Source organism: Geotrypetes seraphini, chromosome 5, assembly GCF_902459505.1.
Source record: "Geotrypetes seraphini chromosome 5, aGeoSer1.1, whole genome shotgun sequence".
Classification (NCBI taxonomy): Eukaryota; Metazoa; Chordata; class Amphibia; order Gymnophiona; family Dermophiidae; genus Geotrypetes; species Geotrypetes seraphini.
Window position 1 is genome coordinate 191,803,101 of NC_047088.1, and position 15,447 is coordinate 191,818,547.

Genomic DNA, 15,447 nt, shown 5'->3' on the forward strand with positions numbered 1-15,447 from the left:
TCCCTCCTCCTCATTGCCACAGTGTGCACAAAGTCGCGGGCAGTGGCTCCTCGCATGCCCCACATCTCATCCGGAAGCATTCCCTCTTACAGAGCCACATTTGAACAATCTCAGTACGGGGTTCTTTGAAGAAAGAAGCCTTGGCAAAACGCGTCAGAACCCAGAGTTTGTTGAGAACCAAGTACAACAATTTCAGATAAGTCTTCGCAGTTTTTATACCTCTCAGTAAAAAAATATTTAAAAAGTGCGATGATCAGTGGTGATATATTCAGACGTTCATCTGTTCGGGTTTGTCCCGAAGTCTGATAATGAAATAATCTCTGAGCACTACAAAAAAATGTGATATTTCAGTTTAAATCACCTTTCAATAATAGAACCACTTCTATTTTTTTGGTTTTTACATGTACCTTCATTTCTTCACAATGAAATCTCCTTAGCCAAATTCAGAGCCTGTTTGAAAGCTTTTTTTTAATTTAAGGATGCGTATGACATGCTAATATAATTTATTTTTTTAATTTTAATTTATTGTTTTTAGCCCTTCTCTTTTCTCTCATTTTTTCCTTTGTTATTGTTTTCTTTCCTATCATGAAAATAGAGTTCTTCCCATTTTTCTTTATATTTTTATCCTACTTTATTATTATTATGTCTTGCTCATTGTTATTTATTTATGTTTAATTTTAATTTTTTTTTTACCCTTGTTAATTGTAAACCGCACAGACAATTGATGTGCGGTATATCAAGCCTTTAATAAACGTGGAAACTTGGAACAAATTGTATTTGTGGTCATTTGTGTGTGTAATTTATTATATATTGGCAAAACAATGCAGGCTTTTAATAAGCGCACCATCTAACATAAAAGTGCTATTAAAATACAAGCAATTGAGAAACCATTAGTACAACACATGTTATTAAAAAGCCATCAATTCAAGGACTTGCACTTTCTTATATTTACACAGTGTTAAAACCAGTTGGTATGGAGGTGATACTACGGTAAAAGAGCACTTCTACAGGAAGAGCGAAAACTAATTTTTGATTCCTCTCATTTTAAAAGGTAACCCACTTACCAACTCTTTTAAAAAGCCACACGACAACAGCCCCGATGCCCTTTAAATCTCTGTGGGCTTCGGGGCTGTTACCGCAGCGTCCTGCGTTAAACGGCTTTGTAAAAGAGGGCCTTAGACTTGATTTTAATTATTTCTGGTATATGAAATATGTTTATTTCCCCCCTCCACAATGAAAACAAAGGTTGTGACCTCTGTCATTAATTATCAACATTCACATGGATGTTGTAAGAGTGATTAATATAGCTGGTATTAAAAAAAGGTTTGGACAATTTCCTGGAGGAAAAGGCCATAAACTGCAGTTGAATTGCTGCTACTATTGGGTTTTTGCCAAGTATTTGTGACTTGGATTGGCCTCCATGAAGACGGGATACTGGGTTAGATGGACCATTGGTCTGATCCAGTAAGGCTATTCTTATGTATAGGTTTACAAAATGGCTGACACATACGCTTAAATTGCCAAGTTTTCTCAATTGTTTTTTCTCACTTGTATATTTGTAAAATGGATGCTTCCATTGCATATGCCAGAAAATGCACATTTATTTCTATAGATATTTTCTAGCTTTATGCTAGCAGATTCTTTTCTAAAATACCACTGGGTTAAGTGACACCAAGGGCCAAATTCTGTAAAGTATGTCTAACTTTAGGCGTCCACAATGTGAACTTCTATTATTTAGACTTAGGCATCTAAATAAAGTGGATAAGTCCAATTAATGACTTTAACAAGCATTAATTGGAACTTAGACATCCAAATGCTGAACGCAATTCTACAAATAGACATTCATGATTTTGTGGGTGCCTATTGGAAAAAGTCACGCCTAAAAAATAGGCATGACATTGGCTTCAATTCCAACATCCATTTACAGAATCGCATGCAGCTCAGCGCCTGAATGTGTCTACCTAATGCCTAAAATGTAGGTGTTGCAAAACTAGGTCTACTTTTGAGTGTGAGCTGGGTAGATGTGAGTTAGGTGGAAGTGACTTAGGTGTGCCATAGGCGTCCATTTTTAGGTAAATAGTGAACATAAGAATTGCCGCTGCTGGGTCAGACCAGTGGTGCATCATGCCCAGCAGTCCGCTTACGCGGTGGCCCCTAGGTCAAAGACCAGTGCTCTAAATGAGCCCAGCTTCACCTACATACTTTCCAGTTGAGCAGGAACTTGTCCAACTTTGTCTTGAATCCCTGGAGTGCTTTTATTTTTGGAGTATTGAGGACTCCAGGTTCATAATAAGCTCAACATATGTTTAATAATGCATTACTTAAGCAAAGCACATGAAAAAAAAATTTGCATACTATACTTCTATTTTTGGGCTAAAGAGGACATGTTTCGCACCAATGTGCTTTATCAAGGGTCCCCCATGGCCGCTACTGTCATCAGACTCCCTCTTAAATGACAGTAGTGGCTGTGGGGGTCCCTTGATAAAGCACATTGGTGTGAAACATGTCGGGCCAAGTCTAAAACTGTCTAACTAATTTATTTATCTGGTGAATATAACCAATGAAATTTAATGAGCTTTATAAAATGTTTGAGCTGCTATCAGAAATTTGAGCTGCTTTTATAAATTATTAAAATCGCTACAATTTGCTACAACTAGAATAGAAAGTTTTCAAACATAGAATATCGGGCCAATGATGAAAAGCCATGTAATTCTCCCTGTAAAAAGGTTTTCTGATGCGGTGGAGTGGTGGGTCTGAGGCCAAATAAAGAGAGCTGATATATCCAGGACTGAATTTGAAGTGCCAATGATTTATGATTGTGCATCAGACACATCCACTTGCTCTGAACTACAGCCAGTGTATGGTACTGTATTTCTTTTTCTTTACTTAACCTTTTGGAAATAAGGTTTAGTAATTAATATATATATTTTGTTCATGTGCTTGAGTAATGCATTATTAAACATATTTTGAGCTTAATATCAACCTGAAGTCCTCTTTAGCCTCCAAAATAGAAGTTTACAAGTTTCAAGTTTATTGTATATTTGATTAATCGCTTACTCAAATTTCTAAGCGATGAACATATCATTAAAATTACATACAATTAAGGGGGCAGCAAAACAAGCAGAAACTAAACAAACGTAACATGTTAAAGACTAACAGAACAAATGTAAAAACAAGAGGAAAGGATGGGTAGAGAAATACAAATTGCTGATATAAAAGAAGACAATTATGGTAAAAAAACAATAGGGGGAATAAACAATGAACCTTAAAGAGGTTATGGAAATGAAATGAAACTCCTAGTCAAGTTTTTTAAGTATCAAAAGCATCTTTGAAAAGAAAGCTTTTTAGTTTGCTTTTAAATTTATCTAAATTGTTTTCTTCTCTTAAGTAAATGGGGAGGGAGTTCCATGTTTGAGAAGCTGTAACAGAAAAAATAAAATACCACCGTGTATTAATAATTTTAAGTGAGAGAATAACTAATAAATGTTGATCAATAGACCTCAGTAATCTGGTTGGGGTATAGGGAATCAATGATTTGTAAATGAAAGCCGGAGTTTTATAAAACAGAGACTTGAAGGTAAGCAGACTTAATTTATACTGTATATGATGCGCGACTGGGAGCCAGTGTGCGTTCTTAAGAAGGGGAGTGACGTGATCAAATTTCTTAGCTTTCATTATTAGTTTAATTGAGGCATTTTGAATGATCTATAAACTTCTAATTTCATTTTGGGCTATTCCCTTGAGTAGGGCATTGCAATAATCGATTTTTGAAATAACCAAGGAATGAATTAGAATGTTAAGAGATTTTGGACATAGAAATTACAATATATATGCAATATATATATTTTTTCATGTGCTTTGCTTAAGTAATGCATTATTAAATATACAAAAAAATAGATATCTCAAGCACACCTAAGTGATGCCTAAGTCATGTCTACCTAACTGAAGTCTATCTGGGGCCTAACTCGCACTCAATAGTAGACCTGCCTTTGCAAGTAGTCTTCTTACTAAAAAATAGAGGATTTAGTATGCTATACACACACAAGTGTTGAAGGTACGTGTTTGATATTTATTCTAGAGAAACGACTGCTTAGAAATCAAGTGTGTGTGGTGCAATGGTTAGAGCTACAGCCTTAGCACCCTGACATTGTTGGTTTGAATCCCATTCTGCTCCCTATGACAGCAGCAAAATTAAAAAAGATTAAACAATAAATAAAATATAATAGTAGTGCCAGCATTTTACTGTGTGATGCCTAAAAGGCATTTCTGTAAAGGACATCTAACTATTTAGACACATCTAGACTCACTAAGCGCAATTCTCTATAGGACATCTATGCATTATAGAATCATGTTCACCATTCTACTGCTGGACGTCTAAACAATGCATACATTTTAGATATACTGTACAGAATCTGGCCCCAAATGTCCTGTCCATAGAGAAATAATCCTGTTTTATGATAAACTTAGTTTTTTGAAACAGGTTATCATGATTTATTTTTTTTTTTTTAAGAACCAGTTACTTGATCCTTAAAAGCAAATAGGTTAGCTACTCTAATTGTTTAGAATATAACCAGGCATTGTTTATCGTTCAACATTAGAAACATAGAAACGTGATAGCAAATAAAGGCCAAATGGCCCATCCAGTCTATCCATCTGCAGTAACCATTATCTCTTCCTCTCTCAAAGAGATCCCATGTGCCTATCCCAGGCTTTCTTAAATCCAGACAGTCTCTATCTCTACCACCTCTTCCGGGAGACTGTTCCATACATCTACCACCTTTCTGTAAAAAAAGTATTTCTGTAGAGTACTCCTGAGCCTGTCACCTCTTAACTTCATCCTATGTCCTCTCATTCCAAAGCTTCCTTTCAAATGAAAGAGATTTGTGCACATTTATATCACATAGGTGTTTAAACGTCTCTATCATATCTTCCCTCTCCCGCCTTTACTCCAAAGTATACAGATTTAGGTCTTTAAGTCTGTCCTGATATGCCTTATGATGAAGACCATGCACAATTTTAGCAGCCTTCCTCTGGAATGACTCCATCCTTTTTATGTCTTTTTGAAGGTGTGGCTTCTAGAATTATACACAATATTCTAAATGAGGTCTCACCACAGTTTTATATAGGTGCATATCTCTTCCTATGCACCCTAGCATCCTTCTAGCTTTCGTCTTCAACTTTTCAACTTGTTTGGCCACCTTAAGATCATCACATACAAACACACCCAAGCCCGCTCTTCTGTTGTGCACATAAGTTCTTCACTCATAAACTGTACCATTCCCTCGGTTTTTTGCAGCCCAAATGCATGACCACGCATTTCTTAGCATTAAATTTTAGTTGCCAAATTTCAGACTATTCTTCAAGCTTCGCCAGGTCTTACTTCATGTTATTCACACCATCCTAAGTGTCTACTCTATTGCAGATTTTGGTATCATCCACAAAGAGGCAAATCTTACCCAACAGACCTTCAGCAATATTATTTGTAAAAATGTTTAAAAGAACAGACCTATAAACAGAACCTTGAGGCACACCACTTGTAACATCTCTTTCCTCAGAACGATCTCCACTGATCAGTACCCTCTGTTGCCTCCACTTAACCAGTTCTTGACCCAGCCCTTCACTTTGAGACCCATCCCAAGGGTACTCAATTTATTTATTAGATGTCTGTGTGGTACACTGTCATAGGCTTTGCTAAAATCTAAATACACCACATCTAGCGCACTCCCTCTATCCAAAGAAATTGATCAGATTTGTCTGACAAGACCTACCTCTCATGAATCCATGTTGCCTCTGGTCCTGTAATTAACTAGATTCCAGAAACTTCACCATTCTCTGTTTTAAAAGCGTATCCATTAATTTGCTTACCACAGAAGTCAGACTTACCGGTCTGTAATTTGCTACTTCTTCCTTACTTCCACTTTTGTGGAGAGGGACCATGTCCGCCCTTCTCCAGTTCTCCGGTAGTACTCCCAAGTTTAGAGACTCATTGAAAAGATCAGTCAATGGAGCCACCAGAACTTCCCTAAGTTCCTTCAGCACCCTTAGATGTACACCATCTGGCCCCATCACTTTGTCTACCTTTATTTTAGCTAGCTCCTCATGAATACAACCCTCTGAAAATCGATCAGGGCCTATCATTCCTCAATCTTTATTCATGTTTGTCATCTGCAGTCCCACTTCTAGCGCTTCAGCCGTGGACACAGAAGAGAAACATTTGTTAAGCAATTCAGTCTTTATCAGCTTCTACATATTTCTCCTCTTCAGCTTTGAGTCTCACAATGCCACTTTTGCACTTCTTCCTATCACTAATATATCTTTAAAAAATGTCTTGTCTCCCCGTTTTACCGTGTCAGCTATTTATTTCTTCCATTTGCAACTTTACTTTCCTGACTACACAACCAGCTTTTCTTATGTTTTTGAGATATTTTTGCCTGTCTTCCTCTTTCTGTGATCTTTTGTAGTTTATGAAAGCTAATCTCTTATTCCTTACCTTCTCAGCTACTACTTTTGAGAACCACAGTGACTTTGTTTTCCTCTTACTTTTACTTACTTGCCTCACAAAAAGGTTTGTCACTCTTACAACTACTCCTTTTAGTTTTGCCCACTGCATTTCCACTCCTTCCAGACGTTCCCATCCAGACAATTCCTTGACGTAATCCCCATCCGAACAAAGTTAGTTTTTTAAAAGTCTAGAATCTTTGCTTTTGAATGATCCCTCTATATACCCATCTTAATATTAAACTTTACCATGCAGTGATCTCTGGATGCCAGATGATCCCTCACTGTAACATCAGAAACACTTTCCTCTTTTGTAAGCACTAAGTCCAGTAGGACCCCCATCCCGTGTGGATTCCATTACCAACTGCTGGAACAGTTCTCCTTGTAGAGAATCCAGGATCTCCCTACTTCTAGAAATTCCAGCAATAGGGATACCCCAATCAACTTCTGGCATGTTAAAACACCTATTAGTAAAACTTCCCCTTTTTTTACATATATTCTGAATGTCTACTATTAAATCTCTGTCCAGTTCTACTGTCTGTGAAGGAGGCTTGTATATCGTACAATTTACCAATGTAAATCGTATTCATCATTCCCTCTTTCCAAATTGATCCACAGTGCCTCTTCTTGGCCCTGCAGATCCTGCAATTGTTTGGCTTTAATCTGATCTTTAACATATAATGCTACTCCCCCTCCATTTCTTCCTATCCTGTCTTTCCTGAACAGATTATAGCCCACTACATCCAACTCATATTCTTCCATCACAGCTTCTAGATCCGGAATCTTGTTTCTCATACTTCGAGCATTAGTATATTCTGCTTTACAGACATTGCCCCCTTTTCCCATCCGTGTAGAAGTATTCAATGATTTACTTACCTGAGAGCTTATATTCACTCAGGGGTTTTGATCACCCTGCCCCATCACTTCTAGTTTAAGGTCTTCTTCAGTAGATTAGCCAACCTGTTGCCGAAGACACTTCTTCCTTTCTTTGATAGATGTATACCATCCCTGCCCAGCAGCTCTTGGAAAATTATACCAAGGTCCAGGTAGCCAAAACGCTCTCAACGACATTATCCATGTAGCTATGCATAACATAACATAAGAATTTATTTCTGAACCGCAATTACCTTAAAGTTCAATGCGGTTAACAAAAGATTAACTACAAAACATAATTTAAAATGATGGCTATATTAATATTAAGAACCATGAAACTTAGAAAACAAGAAAGTCTTGAGTTGTTTTCTATAGTGAAAATAAGAAATAGATGAGGATAAGAGCCATTTAAAATCTTTATCCCACAATGCAATCCAGAATGTGAGCTTCTCTGCCCTGGCCTTTATCCTTTAGATATTACAGAATAAAGCCTTAAAACATCAACCCCATGTGTCAAATTATTTATAGCGAATAAAAGGGGGCTATCCAGATGATCAAAAATGAACAATTTTGGAGATGAATTTATCAAACAGATTTTAAACATTATGATAACAGATAAACTATTGTCATCAATTCCTAACATTCACTTTTTTTATATGCGTCTCTATTGATATTCTGCTTGTTCCCTTTTTGGACAATTAAACTTGTGGTGGACATATCATAACTATACAGGCATCAGTCTTTAGAACCTCTTATGATGTATATATCATTTCAAGTTCCTTATCTTGAAATTTGATGGATCCTGCCACCATCAACGTTGATGTTTAACAACTCCAGCGCCCTTCCTTTTTGTGGGCGTTTCATCCCCAAACGGGTCTTCTTTGGGGATAATGAATATAAACTGCCTCTCTAGTACTTATACAAACTGACTTCGATCTCCTCGGCAAATATGCACTTGTCTCAATTTGTATCGTAACTGCCATACAAAGCAGTATGACTTATAACATTTGAGGCATATAGCTAAAAAATCTTCATGAAAGGGAGAAGTGAATGTTAGGAATTGATGACAATAGTTTATCTGTTATCATAACGTTTAAAATCTGTTTGATAAATTCATCACCAAAATTGTTCATTTTTGATCATCTGGATAACCCCCTTTTTTTCCACTATAAAATAATCTGGCCTTTACCCCTGACAGGGAGGATGGATGAGAATACCACCTGTGCACCTGACCACTTCACCTTCTCTCCCAGAGCCACAATGTCACTTTTGATATGTCCTCAGGGGTACCTGGCAGCATCGTCAGTGCCAATGTGGACAAGCAGCATCGGATAATAGTCATCAGGCTTGATGAGTCTTGGCAAGCTCTCTGTAACATCTTGGATTTTGGCACCAGGCAGACATCATACATCATGTCTGGTCTGCAGATGGATGCTTCTGTATCCCTCAGAAGGGAATCGCCAACTACCACTACCTTATACCTCCTAGTGGTCATGGGTCCAGTAATTTTGGGGATTTCAAGCTTTGGTCCTTCCTCTCCTTGGGATGCTCTCATCTCTTCCATTTCCAGGACAGCATACTGGTTCTTCAGTTCAATGGCGGGGGAGTCACAGTACCAATCTTGCAGTGTTCCATAATCTGAGTCCAGCTGTCTTCCCCACTGCTAGAAATCTTTGATGCCTCTTGAACCATTTCATATGCTTTTCAGAGGCAGTTCACATGTTGTGAAAACTATCTTTAATGCTGAGTCTCTACAACCTCTCTTTTAGAACCAGGCTTATTGAGGGTTAAGCACTAGGTCCTCTCCTCAAGGACCTGTGGAGTCTGATCTCTTAAGAAAGTCCTTAGAGTTCAGTCTCAAACTAAGAGGCTGAAACCAACCAGAGGTCTCTCCTGAAGGAGCGCTTCCTGACTCAACAGTTTTCCAGACCTCTCTCCCACTTACTACTCCCCAAAGTCTCAAAAAGGTCTTAAACAGATTGATTGATTTATTTTAAAACTTAACATACTGCCTGGAATCACAGTGGTTTCCAAATAAACATACATGGATCAAAAACAAAACAATATAAATCATTCTTCAAACTAATATCAACACATGTGAAAACAAAACCTATAAATTCTTCAATAATGTATTAAAATGTTACAAAAATGCCCAATGTGAGGAAAGACAAATCATAAGTATGCGTCTACAAACAGCTTGGTTTACAACAATTTCTTAAAGCTGTAATGGTCTGTACATAATCTTAATTGCCCGGTAAGCCTGTTCCAATATGATATTCCAGCAATAGAAAACATTTGAAGCTGAGTTGCCACATATCTTAAATTATCATATCCAAAGAAGCCTTTTTAGTCAACAGCTCACTCATTAAACAAATATATGCAAATTATATATGCAGTTCACAGGTTGCTGTGAAAACTATCTCTAATGCTGAGCCTCTACAACTTCTTTCTTAGAACCATGCTTACTGAGGGATAGGCACTAGGCCAGCATTCCTCCCCTCAAGGTTCACCTGTGGAGTCTGGTCTCTTAAGAAAGTCCTCAGAGTTCAGTTATTACTAAAATATAATGGCTATGTTGTATGGTGTTAATGATTTTGGCTCATGCTAAATCCTAATTTAGGAACATTTAAGATACCAAAAGAATACCCATGTGCAGTATAATGCCTTAAGAATGGAAAAGTATACATTATTGGTAAGGTCTATATGGTTTTCTCTCTTGTAGTCCTTCTGGAAAAATCACTGCTGCTATTAAACAAAAGTCATAAACTGAGTGACTTTATAAAAGAATTCAAATCAGACTGGCCTGTTGCAAACCCAGAGATAATTCATGCAGCCCACAGTAGTTGCTTGAAAATTGACAGTCTGCTAGAACTACTACAAGACAGGAGAAGGCAACTAGATAAACGTCTCAAACAGCAGCATCAAGACCTAGAGCAATTTCTGCACATTTTTCAGTGGCATCAGCAGGAAGATAAGGTAAGGCATATATATATTAATGTATGCAACCCATCTTTTACAATAGCATAATGTGGAAAGTAGTGCTAGAGCCAGGACATGATGTTGTGTCTCAAATGGGGAATGAAGGATGCACTCAATGCACTCTGCATATACCTCTTTAACTATGCCATGGAAGTATACATGGGATAGTTATTACTGTTACTCAGGTCAGCTTTATCCATCAGCCTTTCAACACAAATACAGAGTTTGAAGTAAAGGTTATAGTTTTAAAATGACATGAATATCCTATCAGATATAAACAAACCATCCCTCAGCAATCTGTAGGGGGCGCATGTAGCAGTTGCCCAACCAAAAAACCTAAGATTGATTAAGGCGGGTATTTCTGCATAATTCAAGATGTCACACTGTGCATGTGTGTGTGTGGGGCAGATGTTTACACTGGTATATACCATATTTTTCAGTCCATAACACACACTTTTTCCCCAAAAAAGTGGGTGGAAATAAGGGTACGTCTTATGGAGTCGTCGTCCCCCCCCAGTACCTGGAGGTCAGCGATGTTCTGCTTGCCTGGGTGAAAACAGTGCAGTGCATTGTGAAGAGCTCGGAGGGTGTGGGTCAATGGAGGAGGCAGCTCATGGGGACGCCCAGTATACCAGCAAGGGCGCAGTCTTTGTGTTGCCGCTGCTAGCCTCTCTCTCTGCTCAGGATTGCAGTGGAGACCAGTGAAGAAAAGCAGCCGGTGCTTGCAGTTGATGGAGCCAGAGATGAGTGTAACGGAGGCCAACAGCCAGTGCTACACTTAGCCGGTGGATCAGCCTTGTGGGAGGCAACTGACTGTTGGACCCTGAGACGGTGGTTATTTTGGCGCGGATCCCTCTCACACCACTGAGAGTCCTGGGCCTGCTGCGCCATTCAGGCAGCAGCGTGGGACCAGGCAGGCATGCAAAAAGCTAATGCCTGCCTTGTTCGCCTCTCTTCCTCTCACTTCTGTGATTATCCAGCCGCGATTAAAACCAAGTACGGGGGGGGGGGGGGGTTGGGGGGGTGCTATGCCACGATTAAAACCAGGTACGGGCCAACATGAATAATGCTTGGGCCCATTCTACTATTTTCTCTCTATCCCCAAACCAAAAGGGTAGAATCGGTCCATGCATTATTCATGTTGGCCTTCAACAGTCATTACTCTGTGTTGGAGCAAGAATGAGTGATTAAATGTTATTTTTCTTTGCCTTTGTGTTAGCTTTGTAAAATGCTTAGGGGCTCATAATCAAAAGAGAAAAACGTCCAAAAACCGGCCTAAGTCGGCACTTGGACGAATATTTCTCAAAAACGTCCAAGTGCCGATAATAAAACTGGGTTTTGGACGTTTTTCTAAACGACCTAGGCCTTCATAGTGCCGCTCAATGTCCAAAGCTAAATGGGGCATTTTAGGAGGCGTGTTGAGGGCGGGAGTTGGGCGGGACGTGGGCTGGCTTAAACTTAGTCGTACAGCATGTATAACCGAAAGTTTAACAACAGAGCCTAGATGGAACTTGGACGTTGTGACTTAGACCATGTAAAACATGGTCTAAGTCACAAAAACCCATCTAAACTCACCAGATAAGCACTGAAAACATGTAACACAGACCCCCACACACTATCCCAGTGATCACCAATCCCCCCCACCCCCATAAAAATTTTCTTCACAACTTTAAATTTCAGCCTCCAGACCATCATCACCTGGCCGCCTGGCATAGGAAAGCCTAGTTGTCAGCTCAGAGGCAGCTTAAGTCATCTTGGGGGGGTATTAGGGACCCATAGAGAGGAGGACCCATGCCCATACGTCGTTGTAAGTACTGCATTGATACTTAAACATGAGCACACCCCTATACACCCCAAAACCCTTTTTTACTGGCATATAAGTGGCTCCTGCAGCCATAAGGACTATTGGGGTAGTAGATAAATGGGTCTAGGGGATTCTGGAGGTGGTTTGGGGAGATCACCATGACCTATAAGAGAGCTGTAGTGAGGAGAAGCCATGGCATCCTTTTTGTGAAGTTCACAGCAGTGCCTTGTAAGGTACCCCACTATTTAGGTGGCATGTCTGGGTGTGCAGTCCATCACTTTGCAGATCCCTCCCACGTCCAACAGGGCTTGTTCTAGGCATTTTTTACTTGGACGAAAAGTTGGACGAAAATGTGCTATAAAGATGGACGATTTAGCAGCTTGGACGATCAGATCGGCAGGACGTATAATTAGATGATTTTCAAAAGTAAAAAAAAGTTGGACGTATCTTTCGAAAATGTGTCTTAGGCTCTTTTTAACTTTGGATGACTTGCGAGATGGACGTAAAGGGACTTAAATGTCCCTTTTGATTATGCCCCTCTTATTGTTTTAATTGCAAGAATTGGAATATTTTTCAGGACTATATTGTTAACTTGCTCTAAACTATAAATGGGATGGGGACAGGTGGAATTAGCATTGAAATCAGACAAATTTTTTGTTCATTTGTTTTGAAGGTGAAAGGGAAGGTGTGCCGAATGATTTTAAAATATTGATCCTGTTAGCAGAGGCACCTGATGGGTTTTTTTGTAAAGTGATGTGATCTAATGGGGTACTTGAGCGTAAAATGTTGCCATTCTCACCATGAAAAAGATGGTTTGCTGCACTGGATTGGTTGTGGGTGTTTTTTTAAAAAAATATTTTTTTAAGGTTTTAACATTTTCTGTGTTGCGTAGTGTTTTTCATTTTTGAATTCTTTGTATTCTGAAAATACTGTTAACAGTATGGTGCAACCATTTTTAATTAAAAATAACAACAACAACAACAACAAAAACCTCATGTATCGGGGGGGCCTGCCGCAATTAAAACCAGGTATGGGGGGGCAGAGTGGAGGGCCCTGCCGTGATTAAAAAGGTACAGGGGGCCCTGCCTGCCTGCCCTATGCCCTGTCCCTGCCTGCCCTGTCCCTACCTGCCTACCCACCCACCCTGTGCCCTGGCCCGGCCTACCACTAAACCACCAGAGGGGGGGACAGGGTACAGAGCTTGGCAAGGAATGTGGGGTTGGGTGCAGAGCCTGGCAGGGAGAATTTGGTTCATAATGTTTTTTTTCTTGTTTCCATCTCTAAATCTAGGGTGCATCTTATGGTCAGGTGTGTCTTATGGAGTGAAAAATATGGTAATCCCTATCTCATTGTTCCAGTCATTCTGCTGTTGCAGCAAGAAAACTGCCTAATACATTCACTACAAGGAAGGAAAAACTTTGTTATATTAACAACAGAAATTTGAAAGTTAGGGGAAGAGGAGTCAAGATGGCAGACTGAAGTTAGTACAATTTTCTATCAGCTGTATTGCATCCCTTCACTCTTTTAACTGTTTTTTGGGACCCTCAGCGCCACCACTCAGAGCTCAATTCGATTTCATTGCTCTAAGCTTTATGTGCCAGCTCCTCATCGGTTCCCTTAATTTAATTGTAATCTCATATGATTAAATATTTGCTTTTGCTATACTCTATTCTTTATAAGTTTTTAAGTATGTACTTAGCTTTCAACTTGTGGTCTTTAGCTAGGGGAAACATCACGCCGACATGTTTCGCTGCTTGAGCTTTATCAAGGCTTTACCCCTATAAATTTCACCGCCAAACCTGTGACCACTCTGTCCTCAGATATCTGAGGACAGAGTGGTCACAAGTTTGGCGGTGAAATTTATAGGGGTAAAGCCTTGATAAAGCTCAAGCAGCGAAACATGTCGGCGTGATGTTTCCCCTAGCTAAAGACCACAAGTTGAAAGCTAAGTACATACTTAAAAACTTATAAAGAATAGAGTATAGCAAAAGCAAATATTTAATCATATGAGATTACAATTAAATTAAGGGAACCGATGAGGAGCTGGCACATAAAGCTTAGAGCAATGAAATCGAATTGAGCTCTGAGTGGTGGCGCTGAGGGTCCCAAAAAACAGTTAAAAGAGTGAAGGGATGCAATACAGCTGATAGAAAATTGTACTATCAGGTGGAGATATTGTTTGAAAATTAGAGCTCCCTGGAAGTATATAAGTTGTGCATTGGTGGAGACTGAAGTTAGTGGCATTCCATCGATTTTTTTTCCTGCTTCCGTGTTTTTCCTTCATGCATTATGCCCTGCACTAAGAGAAAAGGGATAGTTAAGGTTGTTCCCTCAGTGGCCAGAACATCTTCCCTAGTTCAATCAATGACTGATAGATTTGCCACTAAGACTCCTGTATATAATGCTGGGGAGCAATCTCTGCTAGAGTTCTGGATAGAGGAGAACCATCTCCTTGGGAGCTCAATGTTATTCTTTTGCTCCCAGTTCTCAACCCTGTTAGCAGAGGCACCTGATGGGTTTTTTTGTAAAGTGATGTGATCTAATGGGGTACTTGAGCGTAAAATGTTGCCATTCTCACCATGAAAAAGATGGTTTGCTGCCATCTGACCCTGTGATGCTGAAGAACATAAGAACATAAGAATTGCTGCTGCTGGGTCAGACCAGTGGTCCATCGTGCCCAGCAGTCCGCTCATGTGGTGGCCCTCTGGTCAAAGACCAGTGCCCTAACTGAGACTAGCCCTACTTGCGTATGTTCAGGTTCTGCAGGAACTTGTCTAACTTTGTCTTGAATCCCTGGAGGGTGTTTTCCCCTATGACAGACTCCGGAACAGCATTCCAGTTTTCTACCACTCTCTGTTCATACGGAATCTATCCCCTTTCAATTTTAGAGAGTGCCCACTCGTTCTCCCTACCTTGGAGAGGGTGAACAACCTGTCCTTATCTACTAAGTCTATTCCCTTCAGTACCTTGAATGTTTTGATCATGTCCCCTCTCAATCTCCTCTGCTCGAGGAAGAAGAGGCCCAATTTCTCTAATCTTTCGCTGTACGACAGCACCTCAAAACATCTCAATTGAGGATCCAGTTGCTGTGAGTGGGGACGGAGAATTTGTTACAGCTAGAGCCTCTGCCATGGAGGAAGCAAATATTGATGCTCCTATGGCGGCTACTCTGGAGAATACTTAGTATGCTCTCCAGAGGTTTGATACAACAGTTTCAAGATCAAAATCAGAGATTACTATTCTTGTGAGTAAAGTTGACTGTCTATGTAAAGGCCTTGAGTCTACTAAAATGT

General features: G+C 39.6%; 1 protein-coding gene across 7 annotated transcripts in view; it reads left to right on the forward strand.

Moving 5' to 3' along the window:
• Positions 1 to 15,447, forward strand: part of CCDC141 (coiled-coil domain containing 141) — a 225,859-nt gene that overhangs the window by 40,181 nt on the left and 170,231 nt on the right. For 6 of the 7 annotated variants that reach the window (XM_033944939.1, XM_033944944.1, XM_033944945.1 and 3 more), the window contains exon 6: positions 10,094 to 10,347. In XM_033944939.1, the coding sequence (XP_033800830.1) occupies positions 10,094 to 10,347 (254 nt within the window). Of the gene's footprint in view, positions 1 to 2,701; positions 2,864 to 10,093; positions 10,348 to 15,447 lie in introns of those variants that run through there. The other variant, XM_033944943.1, reaches the window with a different exon arrangement.